General features: G+C 43.2%; 1 protein-coding gene across 2 annotated transcripts in view; it reads left to right on the top strand.

Annotated features, from left to right (window-relative positions):
* The window catches only part of CCDC170 (coiled-coil domain containing 170), a 67,856-nt gene that overhangs the window by 20,974 nt on the left and 23,540 nt on the right, over positions 1-23,342 (top strand). For both annotated transcript variants that reach the window (XM_039911147.1, XM_029057451.2), the window contains exons 6-7: positions 5,407-5,724; positions 21,454-21,654. In XM_039911147.1, coding sequence (XP_039767081.1) covers positions 5,407-5,724; positions 21,454-21,654 — 519 coding nt within the window. The remainder of the gene's footprint in view (positions 1-5,406; positions 5,725-21,453; positions 21,655-23,342) is intronic.

The raw sequence follows: 23,342 nt of genomic DNA, 5'->3' as shown, positions 1-23,342 counted from the left end.
CCGGCTCCACCACTTGGCTGCTGTGGGACGTTGAGCAAGTCACTTAACTTTTATGCTCCTCAGTTCGCTCATTGGTAAAATGGGGAATAAACAGTTGTTCTCCCTTAGACTTTGGTCCTCATGAAGTTTGGGCCTTGCTAGTTTGACCCACCTCAAGAAGCGATAGTTTCTGGACGACCTTCTTTGATCACAATCCATCAATTAAAAACGTTGCATTAGGGGACACCTCTGATTGCCTCTGATTGTTGCCGACTTGTTCATCCCAAGCGCTTAGTACAGTGCTCTGCACATAGTAAGCACTCAATAAATACTATTGAATGAAATAAATACTATTGAATGAATGATTGGTTCCCCCAGACGGGATCTGTTTGTCAGGGGTGGGGGAGAGGGGAGAACATGGCGGCAGGGGCACCATCACCATACCGTTTTGGTGACAGTATCCGTCACTGTCGCCTGTCAGGTTTTTGTTTCAAAATATACATAGTGAAAATTTTGCACTATCACTGGATCGGAGCAGGAAACGGGGACTCTGCTAGCACAGTTTGGGTTCAAATCTTGCTCCCAGGGGGTGGCAATTCTCCAGATTGCAGTGGCTGCAGCATGTGCAGGGGAAGATGAGGGGTGGCTGGTATAAAAGAGGGAGAAAGAGGGAGGTTTGACCCTGCCTGCCTTCCCCTGACTTGGCCCTTCTTTTGAAGTACAGTTGAAAGCAGATGTTTAAAGGACTTGGCAGAGCACTGAGCTGTCCCGCTGTGCTGGCCTCATGGCCACCCGTCTTTAAGGGATTTACCTAATAGCAGGATTGCTGTCCAATAAGGTGCAGTTCCTTCATGGAACCATGAGGACCTGGGTTCTAATCTTACCAATCTGTTGTGTGACTTTGGGCAAGACATTTAACTTCCCATTACCTCAGTTTCCTCATCTGTAAAATGAGGACAAAACACCTGTACTCTCTCTGTTTTAGTTTATGGAGCCCCACGAGTGACAGGGATTGTGTCTGACCTGATTATCTTGTATTTATCTAGCAATTAGTGCAATGCCTGGCAGATCCCTCTAGTCTGTGCACAGGGATCACTGATACCTACTCTTTTGTACTGTACTGCCGAAGTGCTTGTACAGTACTCTGCATACAATAAATGCTCGATAAGTACCATTGATTGATTGATAGTAAGAGTTTAACAAATACAGTTATTATCGTTACACACATCTGAATATCCTTGTCCAAGTTCTTCAGCATTTAGTTCTATATTTTGCACAAAGCCAGGGCTTAACACATTTAATAAATAATAATTAAACTTTATTCACTTTTTCAAGCGTTTGTCAGAACAGTTAAGCAAAAAGTGCTTAACTTGTATGCGGATATTGAACTGTTTATAACTGAGCAGCTGTTGCATTCCCCTCTGAAAGAAAATATTCAAATTGTGCTAAAATGTCCTTGATTCTTTCCCGTAATAGTCATAATCAAATTAATACAAGAGTGGGGCTGCCAATAGTCCTGCTTTAGAGTGAAAAAGAGGAAATTAATCTTTTATCAGGAAGATATTTTTAGAAATGGTTTCTCCAATTAGCCTGTTTATTACCTTGCTAGGTTCAGCGGCGAACTGTGGCTCCTTGCCTACATTTTGAGTGAGATTTTAGATTACTATATTTATTTTTACATTTTATTTTGAGCACGAGAAACATATAACGTAAAAATCACCATATGTGAAGTACATTTATGTGATCCAAATCGAGCATTTCAATTACCTATACTGTCCAGGATTTGATAAGTAAACACGTCTTTTCTGTTTGTAATCTGTTATTGGTGGTAAAGTCATTGGTATTGGTACTGACACTGATAATAACCCAGGTATAACACATCAATTTCTAACAGCTGTCTTATAATGTCATCTGTGGTGAGGTCTTGCCTATGGGGATTGTTACCAGACCTTAATATCCCTTTAAAATAACAGGGTATTTCTACAGGTTGATTAATCAACTCTAATGATTATAGTTTGTGTTCATATATTTCATTGGAATTTAAGCATTTTTTATCCATTAATTTTTTTTAACTTTTCAATTTCTCAGAACTGCCCTGTCTCATGCAAAGGGGTAAAATAGAAGCACATAAGTGGACTTCACTGCACCATTCAGAATTTTTATGAACCATATTATACTCATTATATTCTTTGAAATTACTCTTCACAGAATGGCCCTTTATCTCTCATCCCTGTCCTTTTCTCCTTTGTGCTTTTTATCCTGACATTCACCATTTCTAGTTATTGTGTTGCCTTTCTTTAGACTCATTTTATATTAGCTGTAACTTGTGGTATGAGTGACTGAAGATGGAGTGAATATTGGAAATTATGTCTAGTTCTATTTCAAATAATGATATAATTTTTTTCAGTATGCTGTTCTTCCCTTTATCATCATCCTGGCATCATATTTACTTGGCTGATTCCTGCTGCACATTAAAGCATCTTTTTCAATGAGATAAAGGTGATCAGATTTCCCATCACTCAAGGAGGGAAGAAGGCAGGGCTGAAAAGAATATCATTGATTGATAGAGGAGACCCTCAATCAACTCTCTTCTTGACCCACTAAAATCAAGTTTTTAAACCTTCCGCTTCACTCTACCGAGATCACATTCAGCTCATCGAAGCCTTTCTCATGGCTAAGTCCAGTGGGTTGTACTCTGTACTAATCCTCCTTGACCTATTGGCCACCTTTTTTTCTTCTTTAAATGGTATTTGTTAAGTGCTTATTATGTGTCAGGCTCTATTAATAATAATCATAGTCATGGTATTTGTTAAGCACTTACTATGTGCCAAGCACTGTTCTAAGCACTGGGGTAAAAACAAGGTAATTAGGTTGTCCCTCGTGGGGCTCACAGTCTTCATTCCCATTTTACAGATGAGGTCACTGAGGCTCAAAGAAGTTAAGTGATTTGCCCAAAGTCACACAGCTGACAAGTGGTGGACTCAGGATCGGAACCCATGACCTCTGACTCCCAAGCCCGTGCTCTTTCCACTAAGCCACGCTGCTTTTCTGAGCTCTGGGGTAGATACAAGGTTGAACACAATCCCTCTCTCCACATGGGGCTCACAGTCCAAGTAGGATGGAGAATAGACACTGAATCTCCATTTTGCCGTTGAAGAAACTGAAGCAAAGAGATGTCAAATCACTTTCCCAAGGTAACACAGCAGGCAGTGGCAGAGCTGGGATTAGAACCCAGGTCCTCTGGCTCCCAGGCCTACCCTTGCTTGCTGCTTCTTTTGCGGCCATGCTGCTTCTTATGCTGCTTCAACCCTTTTGATTACTCCATCCTCCTTAGTTTCACTGATATAGCATTCACAAGTTCTCTTATTCTGACTGTTCCTTCTCAGTTTCAGTGGTTAGCTCTTCTTCCACTTCTCATTCCCAAAATATGGGTGTCCCTTGGACAACTGTTCTAGGACCCTAACGTTTCAACTCCCTCGGAGAGCTCACCCTCTTGCACGGCTTCTTGTGGAAGCAGCTTGGCTCAGTGGAAAGAGCGTGGGCTTTGGAGTCAGGGTTCATGAGTTCGAATCCCAGCTCTGCCACTTGTCAGCTGTGTGACTGTGGGCAAGTCACTTAACTTCTCTGTGCCTCAGTTCCCTCATCTGTAAAATGGGGATTAAGACTGTGAGCCCCACGTGGGACAACCTGATTCCCCTATGTCTACCCCAGCGCTTAGAACAGTGCTCGGCACATAGTAAGCGCTTAACAAATACAAACAAATACCAACATATAGATACCACCTCTTTGTGACCTACTCCCAAATCTACGTCACCAGGTGCAATCTCACATTTCCCCTTGCCTCCCAGATAGTGCCCCATCTCACAGATGCTGTCAGTCTTCCAAAGCAAGTCCTTGGAGTTTCTGGAGCAGATGGAAACCCTATCAACTGAGTTGTGCTGGAAACTCCAAATATCCTGGAATGTGCTAGAATAGTCACGGCACCATTGCTAAAGAAGAGGAGGAAGCCCGGAGCCTCTCCTCCACTCCTCCTTCCTGCCGTCATGCCACCACATCTGCTTCGGTGACTGAGGGGTGCTTTCCCACCATCCTAGCTGAAAATGGGACGGGTCCCACCTGAGCCTTTCAGGGGGTGGAACAAGCCCCTACAAACCATGTTGGTCCTGCCAAAAGCAGGATTAATCAGTCAATCGTATTTATTGAGCACTTACTCTGTGCAGAGCACTATCCTAAGCACTTGGGAGAAGACAACAGAGTTGGAAGACATTTTCCCTGCCTACAAAGAGGTTACTTTCTAGAGGAGGAGACGGACATTAAAATGAATGAGATATATTCTTAAATGCTGGGGGGCTGAGGGCGGGGTGAATAAAAGGTGCTAATCCAAATGCAAGGATGAAGCAGAAGGGGGAGGGGGCAGGGGAAATGAGGGCTAAATTGGGAAAAGCCTCTTGGAGGAGATGTGATTTTAATGTGCTTTGAAAAGGTCGGCAGTGAGATAGGATTGAAGTACAGTGAGTAGGTTGGCATCAAGGAGCAGAGTGGGCTGTGTTGTAGTAGGAAATATGTGAGGTAAAATAGGAGGGTGCAAACTGATTGAGTGCATTAAAGTTGACGGTAAGGAGTTTTTGTTTGATGTGGAGGTGTATGGACAACTATTGGAGGTTCTTGAGGAGTGGGTAGACATGGACACCTAGAAAAAGGATTCAGGCAGCAGAATGAAGTATGGACTGGAATGGAAAGAGACAGGAGGTAAGGAGGTCAGTAAGGAGGCTGATACAGTAGTCAAGGTGGGATTGGATAAGTGCTTGGATTAGCATAATGGCAGTTTGAATGGAGAAGAAAGGACATATTTTACTCATGTTGTGAATGTTGAACAGGCAGGATTTGCTGGCAAATTGAATATATGGGTTGAATAAGAGAGATGTCAGCACATTTGGTTAAATTAACTGAACTCTCTCATGTCCATCACATTAGTCGGAATTCCAAACTCATCTTTGAATGTACCATTTTGAGACTGATGATTATTTGCCATTGCCTGATTTGCTTGTAGTTAGCAGCACAATGTGAAGAACACTGTGATAGGCTTTGAGAACACCCAACAGTGTATATTTTCATTAGAATTAAGCACAGATTCTTGAATTTATATACTGACCTAATTTGGTTTCTGTGAAAGCAGATTTTCTTATCATTCTTCTTTAGTTGTCTTCTGAACTAGACACATTTCTTTGTGAATTTAATAGCCATTTCAAGGGAGGAAAATAGATTTAGGGATGCAAAAAAACAAACGAAATAGCTCAATTATTAATGAGCAAAGTCAGCATAGTATTACCAAAATCGAATTCATCCTTAAGTCACTTGCTCGTAACTCCCTGACACTTCATGCTCCCAGCTACAAGGTCCTCTCTGTTTTTGCTTGTCATGTTGTAGGATTTGGACAGTGCTGTAGCAGCCAGACAGCAGCTTGAGAGAGAAGTCAGAATCGTCCAAGAAAGGCTGGTGGCTGGGCAGCGGGTCTGGGATGCCTCCATGAGGGAGCTGAGCCTCCTAAAGAAGAGTTCTTGTGGACTGGAGGGGAGTCTGAAGAGCAGCAAGGAGGATGCTAAGGCTGCTCACAGCCTGTTCAATGTATTTAAAGAGCAAATTGCAGACCTTCTCAGCAGCAACTTGGTCACAGTCAAGCCCTCAGAGGAGGCCATTGTGGAGAGGATCCGAGAAGTGGGCAACATGGAAGAAAGCAGGAAAAACGTAAGTGGACAGGTGTTTTCTCAACTCTCCGGGCACTCTGATTTTCCAGATCCTTATTTATAATCCCATGGGGAATTATTATCATTCATTCATTCATTCATTCAATCGTATTTATTAAGTGCTTACTGTGTGCAGAGCACTCTTACTACGCTCTTGGAAAGTACAATTCAGCAATAAAAAGAGAGACAATCCCTGCTCACAGTGGGCTTGCAATCTAGAAGTGGGGAGACAGATATCAAAACAAATAAACATCAATAGCATCAGTATAAATAAAAAGAATTATAGATATATATACATCAAAACAAGTAAACAGGCATTAATATAAATAGAATTATAGGTATGTACATATACTTACAAGAGAAGAGAAGCAGCGTGGCTCAGTGGAAAGAGCACGGGTTGGGGCGTGAGAGATCATGGGTTCAATTTCCGGCTCGGCCACTTGTCAGCTGCGCGACTTTGGGCAAGTCACTTCACTTCTCTGTGCCTCAGTTACCTCATCTGTAAAATGGGGATTAAGACTGTGAGCCCCACGTGGGACAACCTGATCACCTTATATCCTCCCCAGTGCTTAGAACAGTGCTTTGCACATAGTAGGCGCTTAACAAATGCCAACATTAATTAATTAATTAATTAAGTGCTGTGGGGCAGGGAGAGGGGGTAGAGAAAGAGAGTGAATCAAGGTGATGGGGAGGGGAGGGGGAGCTGAGGAAAAGGAGGGCTTAATCTGGGAAGGCCTATAGGAGGAGGTGAGCCTTCAGTAGGGCTTTGAAAGGGGGAAAGTTTGGTGGATTGTTTGGTGGATATGAGGAGGGAAGGCATTCCAGGTCAAAGGTAGGATGTGGGCCAGGGGTTGACGGCGGGACAGGCGAGAACAAGGCACAGTGAGAAGGTTAGCACCAGAGGAGCGGAGAGTGCGGGCTGGGATGTAGAAGGAGAGAAGGGAGGTGAGATAGGAGGGGGCAAGGTGATGGAGAGGTTTGAAGCAAATAATGAAGAGTTTTTGCTTGATTTGGAAGTTGATTGGCAACCACTGGAGATTTTTGAGGAGGGGGTGGTGACATACCCAGAACGTTTCTGTAGAAAGATAATCCAGGCAGCAGAGTGAAGTACAGACTGAAGAGGGGAGAGACAGGAGGTTGGAAGGTCAGAAAGGATGCTGTTGCAATAATACAGTCGGGATAGGATGAGTGATTGTACTAACATGGTAGTGGTGTGGACGGAGGGGAAAGGGCAGATCTTGGCGATGTTGTGAAGGTGAGACCGGCAGGCTTTGGTGACAGACTGGATATGTGTGGTGAATGAGAGAGAGGAGTCAAGGATGACAGCAAGGTTTCAGGCCTGTGAAATGAGTAGGATGGTGGTGCCATCCACAGTGACGGGAAAGTCAGGGAGAGGACAGGGTTTGGGAGGGAAGATAAAGATCTCTGTCTTGGACATTTTGAGTTTTAGGTGATGGGAGGACATCCAAGTAGAGATGTCCTGAAAGCAGGAGGATATGTGAGCCTGGAGGGAAGGAGAAGGAACAGGGCAGGAGATATAGATTTGGGTGTCATCTGCTTACAGATGGTAATTGAAGCTGTGGAAGTGAATGAGTTCACCAAGAGAGTGAGCGTAGATGGCGAATAGAAGGGGACCAATAACTGACCCTTGAGGAACCCCTACAGTTAGTGGATGGGAGGGGGAGGAGGAGCCAGCAAAGGAGACTGAGAATAAATGGCCAGAGAGATAAATGGAGAACCAGGAGAGGATGGAGTCAGTGAAGCCAAGGTTGGATAATGTGTTGAGGAGAAGGGGATGGTTGACAGTGGCAAAGGCAGCCGAGAGTTCGAGGAGGATTAGGATGGAGTAGGAGCTGTTGGATTTGACAAGAAGGAGGTCATTGGTGGCCTTTGAGGGGGCGGTTTCAGTGGCGTGGAGGGGACGGAAGCCAGATTGGAGGGGGTCCAGGAGAGAGTTGGAGGAGAAGAATTTGAGACGAGTGTAGATGACTCGCTCTAGGAGTTTGGAAAAGAAGGGTAGGAGGGAGATGGGATGATAACTGGAAGGGGCTGTGGGGTCAAGGGAGGACTTTTTTTAGGATGGGGGAGACATGGGCATGTTTGAAGGCAGAGGGGAAGAAGCCGTTGGAGAGTGAGTGGTTGAAGATGGAAGTTAAGGAGGGGAGGAGGGAAGGGGTGAGAGCTTTTATAAGGTGAGAAGGAATGGGATCTGATGCGCATGTGCAGGGGGTGGCACTTGAGAGAAGAGATAAGATCTCTGAAGATACTGCTGGGAAGGACGGGAAAGTAGATGAGGGGGTTGAGAGGAGGGAGGATGGGGGAGGGGGAATTTTGGGAAGCTCAGACCTGATGATGTTAATTTTCCTAACGAAGTAGGTAGCCACATAGTTGGGGGTGAGGGATGGGGAAAGGGGAGGGATGGGGGCCTGAGGAGGGAGTTAAATGTCCGGAACAACTGATGAGGATGATGGGCATAAGGGAAGAGAAATCGTTCTGCCTGGCAGAGGAGAGGGCAGAGTTAAGGCAAGAAAGGACAAATTCAAAGTGGAAAAGGTTGGCCTGGTGTTTAGATTTCCACCAGCGGCGTTCAGCAGCTCGAGAATAAAAACTAAAGGGACAGACAATGGAGGTGATCCAGGGCTATGGGTTAGTGGTGCAAAAGCATTCCTCTCCACCCCCACACCCTGAGGCTGGTACATTTAAAATACCCTTCTAAAAACACTTCCTGGCAGGAAATAATGTGGTTTTTCCTATCTTTTCATTTTGCAAAAAAAAAAAAAAATCCTCATTACTAACTAAAGGCATAATCTTTTTCTCGGAATTACTCCTTTCCATGTGCAGAATGCCATCTAAATTGAAAGAGCTCATCCAACACCTCAGGAGTGTGAAACAAGAATATTATGATGTTTGTTCAGTTCTCTTTCCTCCCTTGAAGATGCCTCCAAGAGCCAGTTGCCTAGCCCTATTAGATATGAAAATTTGAATAGTGATTTTATTTTTTCAAGTCACTTTTGCATCTCGTCTCATTTTATCTTCACATTATCCCTGTGAGTTATAGAAAAACAGGTATTATCCCAATTTTACAAAAGGAGGAGCAGGCACGGAAAGGTTAAGTGCCTGAGGTCACCCACCTGGACACTCACTAGCAGGAATAGGACTGGATCTCAAATCGTCTGATCCCCAGACCCATGTTTATTTCCTCTTGATCATGCTGCCTTCAAATGTTGTCAAAGTGTGGCTTGATGCTATTTGTCCTTTGCTCATTTTCTTCTTTCTTTAATCTATTTCTTTTTTTTTTCTCTTTTTTCCCTGTGTGCCATTTATTACCTTCTTTCTCCAGTCCCCAGAAAAATAGGAAAAAAGCAAATCAAAGGCAGAAAACTAGAAAGTTGAAAACAAAAAAAACCACCAATCCCACCGCACAAAACTTAGTGATATGAAAACAACTCTTTGTTCGTCTAGGGCTACCAGGGTTAATTTGGATCATTTTTAGTAGGGAGGTTAAGGCTATCCAACAGCTGCCCTTAACAATCAATCACTGGTATTTGCTGAGCACTTATTGTGTACAGAGCACTTTACTAAGCGCTTAGGAGAGTACAACAGAGCTGATAGACCCATTCCCTGCCCCTAAGGAACTTACAGTCTAGCCGGGGAGACAGACAATAAAACAAATTATGTATATTTTCATTAGTGTTGTGAAGCTGAGGATGAGGTGGTATTCCATACTTAAAGGGTGCAGATTCAAGTACATAGTTGATGCAGAAGGGGGAGGGAGTAGGGGAAATGAGGGCTTGGTTGGGGAAGGTCTCTTGCAGGAGATTTGATTTTAATAAGGTTTTGAAGATAGTGAGAGTGGTGCTCTGTAGAAAGTAATAATAATAATAATGATGGTATTTGTTAAGCACCTACTCTGTGCCAAGCACTGTTCTAAGCACTGGGATAGATACAAGGTAATCAGGTTGTCCCACGTGGGGCTCACAGTCTTATTCCCCATTTCACAGATGAGGTAACTGAGACACAGAGAAGTGAAGTGACTAGCCCGAGGTCGCACAGCAGAAAAGTGGCAGAGCAGGGATTAGAACCCACATCCTCTCAAGCCCGGGTTCTTTCAGAGGGAGGATGTGGGCAAAGGAACAGAATTGAGATAGATGATACCGAGATACAGTGACTAGGTTGGCGTTAGAGGAGTGAAGTGAACCGGCTGGATTGTAGTAGGAAATCAATGAGCTAAGGTCGGAGGGCAAGCTAATTGCTTTAAAGCCAGTGGTAAGGAGTTTACCACTTTACCACGGAGGAGGACGGGCAACCACTAGAGGTTCTGGGTGAGTGGGGAAATGTGGACCCTATTTTTTTTTAGAAAAATGATCTAGGCAACAGAGTGAATTATGGAATAGAGTGGGGAGAGACAGGTTGCGGGGAGGTCAGCAAGGAGGCGGATGCAGTAGTCAAGGTGGGATATAAGTGCTTGAATCAGCTTGGTAGCAGTTTGGACGGAGAGGAAAGGCTGGATTTTAGGAATGTTGTGAAGGTAGAACCAACGGGACTTTACGACAGATGGAATATATGGGATGAACGAGAGAGATGAGTCCGAGGATAATGCCAAGCTTATGGGCTTATGAGACAGGGAGAATAAAGGTGTTGTCTACAGTGATGACAAAAACAGGGGAAAGACAGGCAGAGGACAGGGTTTGGGTAGGAGGGTGAGTTTTGTTTGGGACATGTTTGAGATGTCAGCGGATCATCCAACTAGAGCTGCCCTGAAGGCAGTAGGAAATGTGAGATTGCAGACAGTGAGAGGTCAGGGCTGAAGAGTTAGATTAGAATCATCCCCGTAGAGGTGGTAAGTGAAGCTGTGGGAGAGAATATGTTCTCCAGGGGCATCGGTGTATGTGGAGAATAGAAGGGGACCCAGAATTGAGCCTTGAGGGACTCCCACAGTCAGGGGGTGGGAGGCAGAGAGGAGGAGCCTACAGAACAGACTGCAAAAGAATGAGGGGCCAGAGAGATCAGAGAACCAAGAGAGGACAGTATTGGTAAATTCGAGGTTAGCCAATGTTTCCAGAAGGAGGGGCTGGTTTATACTGTCGGAGGCCACAGAGAGATCAAAAAAGATTAGGATGGAGAGGGGCCGCTGCATTAGGCAAGAAGGAGGTCATTGGTGACATTAGAGAGGGCAGTTTCCGTGGAGCGAAGGGAACGGAAGCCAGATTGAAGAGGGTCAAGGAGAAAACTAGAGAGGAAGTGCAACTATTTTTTACCCTTTTATCTATTCTCCTTGCCTAAGCATTTATGCCTATTCTTGACTTAAAATAACATTGACATATGTATATATCTGCATAAAATATATGCCATATTCCTTCCATCAGCAGTTGTAGCACTGTTTCCCTTTCTTCCTCTAGCTATTTGTGAATGGCTTGCATCTGCTAGTTTCTTCTCATAGATTTTAAGCATTTTACAAGAAGAAACTGCCTCTTATTCTTCCGAGAGGCCCTCCCCAATTAAGCCTTCTTTTCTCCAACTCCATCTCCCTTTCTGCATCACATGTGCACTTGGATCTGTACCCTTGAAGTACTTGTTATTCACTCCTCCCTCAGCCCCATAGCACTTATGTACATATCCTTAATTTGTTTTTTATACTAATGTCTCTTTCCTTCTCTAGAATGAAAGTTCCTTGTGCGGAGGGTACCTTTCTGCCAGCTCTCTTGAATTGTAGTCTCCCAAGAGCTTAGTATAATGCTCTGCACATAGTAAGTGCTCAATAAATGTCATTGATTGATTCGTATTATCTCAAACAGTAGAATGCTTTGTTCACAGCAGGTGCTCAGTAATTCTGTGGTTTGATTTATAGCTTGAAGTAGTCCCATCTAGATGACTCTAGTCACTCCAATCTCTCTTGGAGCCACTTAATGAACTTAATCCTCCCTCCTCTCAAGTTATTAAGCATGAAACATACATCTAGATGTATGTCTGTAATTAGGTCTGTGTTTTCTGCTTCTGTCCCTAGATTTGTTTTTACTTGGCTTGTCCCTTCATCACATTTTCAGCTTTGAGGGCAGGAACTGTGTCTTCTCTTCCTTTGAAGCTCCCATAGTGTCTACTCTGGTGCTCTGAGCACAGTGGATTTTTAATAACTATTTAGTTGCTTCTCCCATATCTTGGGTTTTCATTATGTATTTTGGATAGAACGTTCTTGGAGAATTAAGACATGCTCATCCAACATGTCTATCTTGATTGACCAGGACGCAATGTCAGAAAAAAGGCATATGAGTGCGGCGTCAGTCTGAGCTTGGGTGGCCATTGATGGTACCAAAGAATTCTAGACACTTTTTTTACAAATCCTGTAACGTGTTGTGATATGCAACCTAAGTAAGGGTGTCATGTGGACACACCCAAAAAGGGTCTTTATGAAAGTTTGTAATAATAATAATGATAGTATTTCCTAAATGCTTACTATGTGCCATGAAATGTACTAAGCGCTGGGGTGGGTACAAACAAATGGAGTTGGACACAGTCCCTGTCCTATGAGGGGCTCACCGTCTCAATTCCCATTTTACAGATGCACAGAGTGAAGTGACTTGCCCAAGATCACACAGCAGACAAGTGGCGGATCTAGGATTAGAATCCATCACCTTCTGACTCCCAGGTCATGCTCTATCCACTACACTATGCTGCTCCATATATAACATATATAGTTACTGAGTAGGCCAGGGAAAGACCTCTGGCTCTCTCTATTGCTCCAAAGCTGTTATATAATAGCTTTGGAGCCACGGGACTTGGTGTCAGGAGCTGAGGCGGATGGAGGCTCGGTGTTTAAAAATAAAATTGCTAGACATAGAAGCATCCAGTACAGGTACAGTACTAGGCAAAGGACAGACTACACACTTGGTTTTGTACCCCTAAGCATTTCTATACTCATCCCACTCAACCACCGCAACACTTGCATACATATCGGTATACTCTATTGCTTCCCCTACCTACCTAGTGGTGAGAACATGGGCCTGGGAGTCAGAAGGTCTTGGATTCTAGTCCCGGCTCCATCAGTTTTTTACTGTGTGATCTTGGGCAAGTCATTTGATTTTTCTGTGTCTGTTACCTCACCTGTAAAATGGGGATTGAGTCTGTGATCTCTATGTGGGACAGGGGCAGTGCAAAAACTGATTAGCTTGTATCTACTCCCGGGCTTAGAACAGTGCTTGACACAGAATAAATGCTAAACAAATACCGTTATTATTATTTTAATGTCTGCCCCACTAGATTGTAAGCTCCTGGAGAGCAGGGATTATTACTTTCCCAAACACTCAATTTAGTATTGGTTTAAATTTAGATGGATGATCACCACTATAAAACCAGATAACGGAAACTCAAGTTCTCTCAACTACTGTTTCTAGGAGAACTGACTTTCATTGTTTACTCTAACGATTGAACCACTATTGCTATGGGCTACGTTTTCAATTTTTATGAACGTTTTTATTTGTTCACAGCAAGATTTCTTTCAGGGATGAGTTAAGTATTTTTAAGCCACAGACCAACAGGACATGGCTTATTTGAATAGCTTTTTATATTCTAAATTTAAGTGCTTCGATAAATATATTTTTTTATGAACCAATTGGAAGAGAAACATTTTCATCAAATTATTTCCAGCAAATATCAATGGAAAAAGCTTTCCTAGGAAACATTAATATTCTCCCATATGTAGTGATTTGCTTCATTATATAGTATTAGTCCATGAACAACGGAAGAAAAGCAACCAGAACCTATTCATTTTCCTTACTTAACCTGAGTAAAATGTGTTAAAAGCCCACACGTAGGCTAGCAAGTATGTCTTTAACATTTCTGTAAATTTTATTTCACTGAGTTGTTATGAGAAATCGAGTGCAGGATGTTTTTAATGCGGTGTGATTTAAATTCAGACTTCGTTCTCCAAAGTATAGCCCTCCTGTTGTTTTCTAATCGGAATGATGACTAGGTTGTAAATATTTCTATAGTTTGCTTATAGATTTGTTCTGCCTGTCCAAGTTCAACAATTTCATTTTTCCTTTGAAAGCTTAACTTGGTTATAAAAGTTCATTCTGGGGTTACTTTATAAACGGAGAAAAAAATTGGGTTATAAACATCTTTTAATTGAGGAAAACTAATGAAATGCTTTCCTGTTCCGTTGAGTGCAGATGTCCTTCAACGTTTACTGATTTAATGTTGTTTCTATCATTTCACTCCAGTCCCATTTTTTCTCCAAGGGTTTATCTTTGAAACTATTTTTGTTCCAGTAAGTAAAATTGGCAAAAAAAAAACCCAAAACAAAAACTCATCAGCTTGATGTGTATATTTTCCAAAGCAAAATGATTTAAATTGGTTTGGCTGGTTTCTCCTGTCCTTCTCTCGTCTCCTCCTGCCCTCTGCCCATCCCCTTCAGTAAAAAATTAGAATGATTCAGTGCCATGTTATTGGCTTTCTCTAGCTTTCCTACCCAGTAATCTTTTTCAATAGCTCCTCTCCCTATTTAAAAGCCTAAAATCAAGCATATAGCTACTGTCTGTCTTGGGTGACTCATTTCCAAGTAAAATCAGGAGAAAATAAGCTTTATGTCTCATGGCTAGAGTGTTTCTCCAGGGCTGATGCTTCACAGATTTGTGATCTGTTCGATGAAGAGGCAGCACGTTCGCTTCCAGCTGCCATGGCCAATATCCAATAAAGAGCTGGGTAATACTAATGTAAAGCCCAAACAGCAGGTTCAGGCTTTATCCGGAAAACTGCAACTTCCACTAATTCCTGCTTGTTACTTTCTGAACGTTGTGTTGTCGACCTTTACAATGTCCCATGCCCCATTTATGCTTACCTCTACCTGTGGTCCACATTAAAGTAGAGGTGACTTATATTTTCTTCGCTCAGTCATATCCGTGTCATCTGGGCCTTTCTGGAAATGGCAAGTAATGATTTTTTTCAAAATGTTTCTATTCTGTTCGGGATATAGGAATCTGCTGGATGCTCTTGAATTTTGAGTGCTTGAGACTAAATTAAAATGTTTTAGGTTTCTGACTTTTTAAAGAAAAGGCTACTGATGAACTCATGTGAATTTTAAGTGCGTAGTTGAGACAATTTAAAAAAGTGGGAATTTAGCCTTACAGAGTCAGCATTATGAAAATAGGACTTGTGGCTCAGCAAGGTATAAATTAGAAAACTGCCATACTGCAGATTCCAGCTCAGATTTTTTTAGGTGAAACATTTTGTTCCTTCTACATCCAATTGTTCAAGTGCTTACTCTGTGCAGAACATTGTATTAAATGCTTGGGAGAGCGCAGTACAACTAAGGTGGTAGACACCCTTCTTGCCCCCAAGGAATCTACAGTCTAAAGTCTACATCCTTTATTAATTGCCAATCTAATGGCTTAAAGTTAATTTTTAGATAATTTAAATAACTAAGTATATTATCCTCTCTGTTATCGCTGTCGTCTTTTAAATACTGAAAAAGAGCATCTAAAAATATAGAAGCAGCGTGGCTCAGTGGAAAAAAGCCTGGGCTTCGGAATCAGAGGTCATGAGTTCGACTCCCGGCTCTGCCACTTGTTAGCTGTGTGACTGGGGGCAAGTCACTTCACTTCTCTGTGCCTCAGTTCCCTCATCTGTAAAATGGGGATTAACTGTGAGCCTCAGCGTGGGACAACCTGATTACCCTGTATCTCCCCCAGCGCTTAGAACAGTGCTCGGCACATAGTAAGCGCTTAACAAATACCAACATTATTATTAAATATATAGGTTAAGATTGTTCTTTAAGGCCTACATGGCCCGTTGTTGACAAAATAATGATCAGATGTTCAATCAATCACAAAATAAGCCCTGGGGTAGATACAAGCTAATCAGATTGGACACAATTATTCATTCAATCATATTTATTGAGTACTTACTGTGTGCAGAGCACTGTACCAAATGCTTGGGAGAGTACAGTATACAATAAACAGACATATTTCCTGCCCCTGAAATCTAGCTTACAGTCTAGATGTCCCACATGGGGCAGTCTTAATCCCCATTTTACAAATGAGGTAACAGGCACTAGAAGTTAAGTGACTTGCCCGAGGTCACATAGTCCAAGTGGCAGAGCCGGGATTAGAACCCAGGTCCCCTGCCTCCCAGACCCATACTTTCCACTTGGGCCTGCTGGACTTTCTTTTCTTTGAACTCACCCAGGATTCCAATTCATTCTATGCATCACATCAACTCATTTCAGTTGGGCTGTTTTCCATAAAAGTAAGACTGATTTGATTCCTCCCCTGTCGTAGTTTTAGAGAGATTTTATGCTAGTTGCAAAATATCTCTAAATGCTCAATGTTTTTTAGCAGCCGCGTTATTTTCTTGTGACACGAGCATCTACCCTCATGTCTGTCTGTCTCCCCCGAATAGACTGTAAGCCCGTCAAACGGCAGGGACTGTCTCTATCTGTTGCCGACTTGTTCATTCCAAGCGCTTAGTACAGTGCTCTGCACATAGTAAGCGCTCAATAAATACTATTGAATGAATGAATGAATTATTAATGATGAAACTTCAGTAACAACGAACATCACCCTGAAAATCCAGCGTCAGTTTGGGAACAAAGTCCCGTTTTCAGTTTTTGTTAAAGTGATTACTTGCTCATTCTCTTAGGCTTTGAGTTGTGGGTCAAGATAATTTGTCTGATGGGTTTGGGGATCATAAGTAGTCTTTTGGATGCAAAATAATTGGGGTTGAGATGATCTGTAGTTAGAGGAGTATTGCTTTGCGTCATTTATTCCCAAGCTCCTATATTATAGATTTGAATGTAAAGTGAGGAGAGTAGAAAACCAAGAGCCGAGCCTTGAGTAACACCCATAGTTAGGGAGTCAGAAGCAAAATGAGATCTAGTAAAAGGGCCTGAGGAGTAAGTGGAGAATCAGAAAATCTAGAAGAGAACTGTGTCATTAAAACAGATGTTGGATGATGTTTCCAGGAGAAATAATAATAATAATAGTATTTGTTAAGTGCTTACTCCGTGTCAAGCACTGTTCTAAGCGCTGGGGTAGATACAAGCTAATCAGGTTGGACACAGTCCCTGTCTCACCTGGTGCTCACCTTCTTAATCCCCATTTAATAGATGAGGTAACTGAGGTACAGAGAAATGAAGTGACTCACGCAAGGTCACACAGCAGACAAGTGGTGGAGGCAGGATTAGAATCTAGGTCCTTCTGACTCCCTGGCCCATGCTCTATCCACTAGGCCAGAAGATATTATCAATAGAAGATATTATCAATATTATCAAAGTATTATCAATAGTTCATGAGGAGCAGTGTGGCCTGGGTTCTAATGCGTGACTAATGCTTAATTAAAATCTAATGCCTTATTAAAATCACATCTCTTCCAAGAGAACTTTCCTGACTAACCCCTCATTGCTCCTACAACCTCTCCCTTCCATGTTAGGTTCTGATCCTAACTACACCATTTGCCTATTGTCTGACCTTGGGCAAGTCATCTAACTGCTCTGTGCCTCAATTTCCTCATCTGTAAAATGGGAATGAAATGCCTGTTCTCCCTCCCCCTTCAACTCTGAGCCCCAGAGTTGGAAAGGAATTGTGTCCAAACTGATTATCTTGTATTCATTCATTTTTTGAGCACTTACTGTGTGCAAAGTACTGTACTAAGCGCTTGGGAGGTTACACTATAACAATAAACAGACACATTCCCTGCCCACAGCCAGCTCACAGTGTAGAGGGACTGTATCAACCCAGCGCTTATTTCAGGGGTTGGCACATAGTAAGCATTTAGCAAGCGCTACAATTATTTTTATTATAGGCAGCCAAGATGTCAGTAGGATTATTTTGAGCATGATTTGTTCATTCATTCAATCGTATTTTTTGAGCACTTACTATGTGCAAAGCACTGAACTAAGCGCTTGTTAGAATATCAAGGTTAAATCTCATTTTACAGAGTAGGAGAACTGAATCCCATGTTATTCTTTCTCTTTCAACTCAACAGGTAAAAACAGTAAGGAGAATAAAGCCCGTTCTCTGAAATCTGCTGCTTCCTCTCTCTGAAATTTATTTTAATGTCTGTGTCCCCCTTAAGCAGGTAAACTCTACCAACTGTACTGTACTCTTCCAAGCTCTTAGTACAGTTCTCTACCCACAGTAAGAGCTCAGTAAATACCACTGATTCTTTTGAGGATCATTAGAGAAATTGAAGGGCTCATGAAAAGACTTAGGTGGGAGAAGATTTGTAGCACAGGAGAATATAGTTCACCAGAAAAGAAGCATTTATCCTCACCCCTCAGCGAGTTTTGTGTCTAGGGAACCGGAAGTTTTTAATTTTTTTAATGGTGTTTTTTAAGCGCTTACCATGTACCAGGAACTCTAATAATATAGGTATTTGGTAAACGCTTACTATGTGCTGAGCACTGTTCTAAGCGCTGGGGGAGATACAAGGTAATCAGGTTGTCCCACATAAGGCTCACAGTTTTAATCCCCATTTTACAGATGAGGTCACAGAGGCACCGAGGAGTGAAGTGACTTGCCCACAGTCACACAGCTGCCAAGTGGCAGAGCGGGGATTCGAACCCATGACCTCTGACTCCCAAGCCCGGGCTCTTTCCACCGAGCCACACTGCTTAGCAAATCAGTTTGGATACAGTCCCTCTCCCTCGTGGGGCTCACAGTCTTAATTCCCATTTTACAGATGAGGTAACAGAGGGACATAGAAGTGAAGTGACTTGTCCAAGGTCACACAGCAAACAAGTGGCAGAACTGGAATTAGAGTCCAGGTCCTCTAACTCTCAGGCTTGTGTTCTATCCACTAAGACACTCTGCTTCTCACTTGGGGTTGGAGATCTCAGAGTTGGAGCAACCGGGCTCAGAGAGGAGGGATGGACCACAAACTTGTCTTTCGGTGAAACTAAAGCGGCTCGTAGCCTGCACTAGCTCCAGAACAGCACTGCTTTTTGGCAGGAGCACTGGCTTCACTGAAGCAGTTGGTGGGGTGAAGATCGCACTCTCCTGGGGCTAGGGGAAGCCTTTTGCTTTAGTAAATTGGTTTTTCTGATTCCGGAGCAGGGCTCTGACTCCCTCCAGTTATCACCCCATTTCCCTCTTACCATTCCGGTTCAAACTCTTGTCTACACCTGCTTCCTTCAATTGCTGTCCTCCGGTTTTCTCCTTGACCCTCTCCGATCTAACTTCCGCCCCCTTCACGCCTTGGAAACTGCCCTGTCTAGGATCAGTGACTTCCTTCTTGCCTAATCTAATGGCCTCTACTCCGTCCTAATCTTTATTAAAATCACATCTCCTTCAAGAGGACTTTCCTAATTAATGCCTAATTAAAATTCTAGTACCTTATTAAAATCAAATCTTCTCCAACAGGACTTCCCTGACTAAGCCTTCATTTCTCCTACTCCCTATCCATACGATGTTACCTAAGCACTTGGATCTGTACTTGATAGTCATCTCACCCCTTATGTGTACATATCCATTATCTATTTTAACATCTGCCTCTGCCTCTAGACCATAAGCTCTTTAAGGACCAAGAATGTTTTTACCAATTTCTACTCTCTCAAGCATTTAGTACACGGTGCTCTGTACACAGTAAGCACTCAATCAATACCATTGATTGTTTGATTCCTGCTAGTGCTCTTGCCTGACATGAAGCTTGCCCTCAGAGTGGAACGGTCTGAGGAACACTGGGATGCTGCAGAGGTGAGGTCGGTCAGTCAGTCAATCGTATTTATTGAGCACTTAGTGTGTGGAGAACACTGTACTAAGCACTGGGGAAAGACCAATATAGCAGGCATATTCCCTGCCCACATTGAGTTTATAGTCTTGAGGGAGAGACAGACATTAACATAAATAAATAAAATTACAGATATGTATGTAAATGGTGTGGGGCTGGGAGGAGAAATGAAGAAAGGGAGCACGTCAAGGCAGCCCAGAAGGAAGTCGGAGAAGTGGAAAGGAGGGCTTAGGGAAGGTCTCGTGGAGGAGATGTGCCTTCAATAAGGCTTTGAAGGTGAAGAGAGTAGTTGCCTGTTGGATGTGAGGAGGGAGGGCGTTTCAGGCCAGAGGCAGGACATAGGTGAGATGTCGGTGATGAAATAGACAAGATGAAGGCATGGTGAGTAGGTTGGCCCCAGAGGAGCAAAGTGTGCAGGCTGGGTTGTAGTAGGAGAGTAGCGAGTTGAGGTAGGATGGGACAAGGTGATTTAATGATTGAAACTGATGGTAAGGAGTTTCTGTTTGATGCAGGGGGAGCCACTGTACCAGACAGTTTGGTTTTTACTGGTCTGTCCCCTTATGATATGGATTTAGTGCCCAGGTGTCTATATGACCAGTGTGTTTATTTTCAGCTCCCAGCCTGCCATCAAGTTCCTGATCCTGGAAGAGGTGCCAGGGTTCAGAGCAATCTGGAAGGGGAATGCAAAAGACTTTGGAGGAAGTGACCTTGGGCAAGTCGTTTAGCTTCTCTGTGCCGCAGTTATCTCATCTGTAAAATGGGGATTGAGACTGTAGGCCCCATGTGGGACATGGACTACGTCCAGCCTGATTAACCTGTACATGCCGCCACTGCTTACTGCCTGGCACATAGTAAGCAAATACCAAATACCATTAAAAAAAGTTTGACTGGAGAAATTGGGTAATCAAGAGGGGCTTGTCTAAGTAATGTTAGTGATCATGAATTGCTCTTTGGTTATGTTGGTTGCTTGCAATTGGATGGCTATCCTAAAACCTTGAAAGACAGATATTGAGCAGGAATATCAGAGTGAATTATTGTTCTCATTCTATTTTAAAATTAAAATAGAAATTCCTCGATTTGGAGGGCCTTTAAATGTGAAATGTCGGATAGGAGCACTTTAGTCTGTCTGGCTCACTATTGCCTAATTAAAGGAACTTTGAAGCTTCAAGCTGTCAAACTCAGCTTCAAGTTTCCACTTTAAGAAATTAGTGCCCCAAAATAAATTCACTGGGATGTGACATATTTCTTTTTTCTTCTTTCTTAAGTGCCTTTTGGTCATTATTGGTCAGATGATATAAACTTGTTTTTCTAAAAGCATTCTTCCCATAACTTGTAAAGTAAAGGCATTTCTGTCAGGCAGTAAACAGGGCCGTTGCAAAGGTTGCCCAACTGGTTTCTTTGAGGCTCTGGGCTATCGCTGCAGCAGATTTCCTTGAAACAGCCACTCTTACCGAAAACCCCCCAAAAATCTGTCATAGTGATGCAGGTCCAACTCCCCTGAGCCTCCCTGGTCCAGGAGCAGTAGTGGCCATGACACAAAAGAAAGGTTTCTGGTGATGACAGTAGAGTCCGTCCTGAGGGTTTCTAGGATTTTTAGTCCTAAAAACAGAGCCCATCGAAGGCAAAGTCATAGAAGTACCCTTGATCCTGGGGCTTCACTCTCACTTTTTCTACCAGCCCTCCTCATTCCGCTGGTGGAGGCTCTAGAAGTAAGTCTTACTGTTTAGGCGACTGTTGAGCTAAAAACCGCCCGGAAGCATTAATCGGGAAATAAGGAGCCCTACAGAGAACTGACGTGTGATGAGAAGAAAGCCCATCTTTTTCAAAGAGGTAAATCTGGTGGCTAACGGTTTGTTTTGGTTTGGTTTTTATGAATTTTTGTTTTTTTAAGGCACCAAGTGATTTAAATCTTGATGCGAATGATATAGTCTTGTTGCTGACAAGCAGCAGATTTGAACAGTTTCTTGCGACCCGGACTAAGTTCCATCTCATCGTGTTTGTTTGTTTCCAGATGGTGTCCCAGCTTGAAGCCCAGGTAGCCAAACTGATTGAACAGTTGGAGCATCAGACTGGGTTGCACCAGCAGACTCTGCAGCGGGCTCAGAATGCCGAAATCCAGTTTGAGACTCTTCGGGGTGAGGTGACCCACCTGGAGGAGGAGCTGCTATCCGGAGACGTGATGAGAGACAGCTTGAGCCTTGAAAAACAAAAAGTAATAACTTAGTTTGTATTTCAATTGGTAGAAATGTCTTTCGCAAGATAAGACTTTGCCTAAAGGTAATGTAACCTGTTCTCGGAAACTGGGTCTTCATTTTAGCTTATTGTATTATTATTGTCATTGTTATTGTAAGTGGTCACTGTGTGTCAAGCACTGTTCTAAGCAGTGAGGTTTGATACAAGTTAATCACGTTGGACACAGTCCCTGTCCCATGTGGGACTCACAGCCCAAGTAAGTCTGAGGACAAAGAATCTCCCCCTCTAGATTTTAAGCTTGGTGGGAGCAGGGAACATGTCTACCAGCTCTGTTATATTGTACTTTGTAGAGGAGCAGTGTGGCTCAGTGGAAAGAGCCCAGGCTTGGGAGTCACAGGTCATGGGTTTGAATCCCGGCTCTGCCACTTGTCAGCTGTGTGACTGTGGGCAAGTCACTTAACTTCTCTGTGCCTCAGTTCCCTCATCGGTAAAATGAGGATTAACTGTAAGCCTCACGTGGGACAACCTGATTACCCTTTATCTACCCCAGCGCTTAGAACAGTGCTCGGCACATAGTAAGCGCTTAACAAATACCAACATTATTATTATTATTACTCTCCCTAGTGCTAAGTACAGTGCTCTGCACACAATAAGCGCTCAATAAGTACAATTGATGGATTGAATGAGTCAGATCATACAGAAATCTGAAGACATTGCTTTTGGGTTCTGGATTTTCACTGAGCCTTGCTCTCCCCATCCTCAAGCAGAAAACTGGACACTTTAAAACATGGGATTATCCTCTGAGTCCTAAGGAGGTTTAAGGCTTACATCATGGCCAGGAACTGTGTGTTCAACTACTTGTCCAGGTGATGGTGGTGATTAGCTGGGGTTGGGGAAGGTGGGGCTGATTCTGCTACTGTGTAGCCTGGGCTCGAATGCTCCTTTATGCATTGTGACAGGACTCCATTTTGGGCTGCGTAGCTGGAACGTGAAGTTTCTAGAGTTCCCAACCCTCTGTTGGGCGCTGGGTATGGTACTGTCGTGATTATATGCCCCGGTAATACTTGGGAAATAGAAGTATCCTCCCTTCTCATCCCCCTTCTCTTCCCTCGCTCTCCTTGGGACAGTGGGGCTTGACAGAGACTCAGAATCCAAAGCTCTGGCTTGAGATGCATACACTTAGGGTGAGGGTGAATCAGGAGCATCGGACCAGCAAGGCCTTTCCTCTGATTCACACTTCAAATGAAGTGTCATTTCAAGAATTAGGAATGGCCGGATTGGCAAAGAGATAGGGGAAGCTTGTAGTCCCCTCTCCATCATCAGGGACATGGTGCTTTGTCCTGAGAAGTGAGGAGGGTTCAACAAAATGAAAGGTAAAAAATGTAGTGGACCTAAAGTCCTTTAATGTAGATTCAGCAGAGTTATAATGATAATTGTGGTATTTGTTATTATCATTCTTCTTCTTCTTACTACTACTACTACTATTTGTGGTACCTGGTCTAAGTGCTGGTGTGGATACTAAGAGAAGCAGCGTGGCTCAGTGGAAAGAGCCCGAGCTTGGGAGTCAGAGGTCATGAGTTCGAATCCCGGCTCTGCTACTTGTCAGCTGTGTGACTGGGGGCAAGTCACTTAACTTCTCTGTGCCTCAGTTCCCTCATCTGTAAAATGGGGATTAAGTGTGAGCCTCACATGGCTCATTGATTACCC

The sequence above is a fragment of the Ornithorhynchus anatinus genome, chromosome 2 (assembly GCF_004115215.2).
Source record: "Ornithorhynchus anatinus isolate Pmale09 chromosome 2, mOrnAna1.pri.v4, whole genome shotgun sequence".
NCBI lineage: Eukaryota > Metazoa > Chordata > Mammalia > Monotremata > Ornithorhynchidae > Ornithorhynchus > Ornithorhynchus anatinus.
The sequence above is the reverse complement of the archived record's forward strand: the minus strand, read 5'-3'. Positions and strand labels throughout refer to the sequence as shown.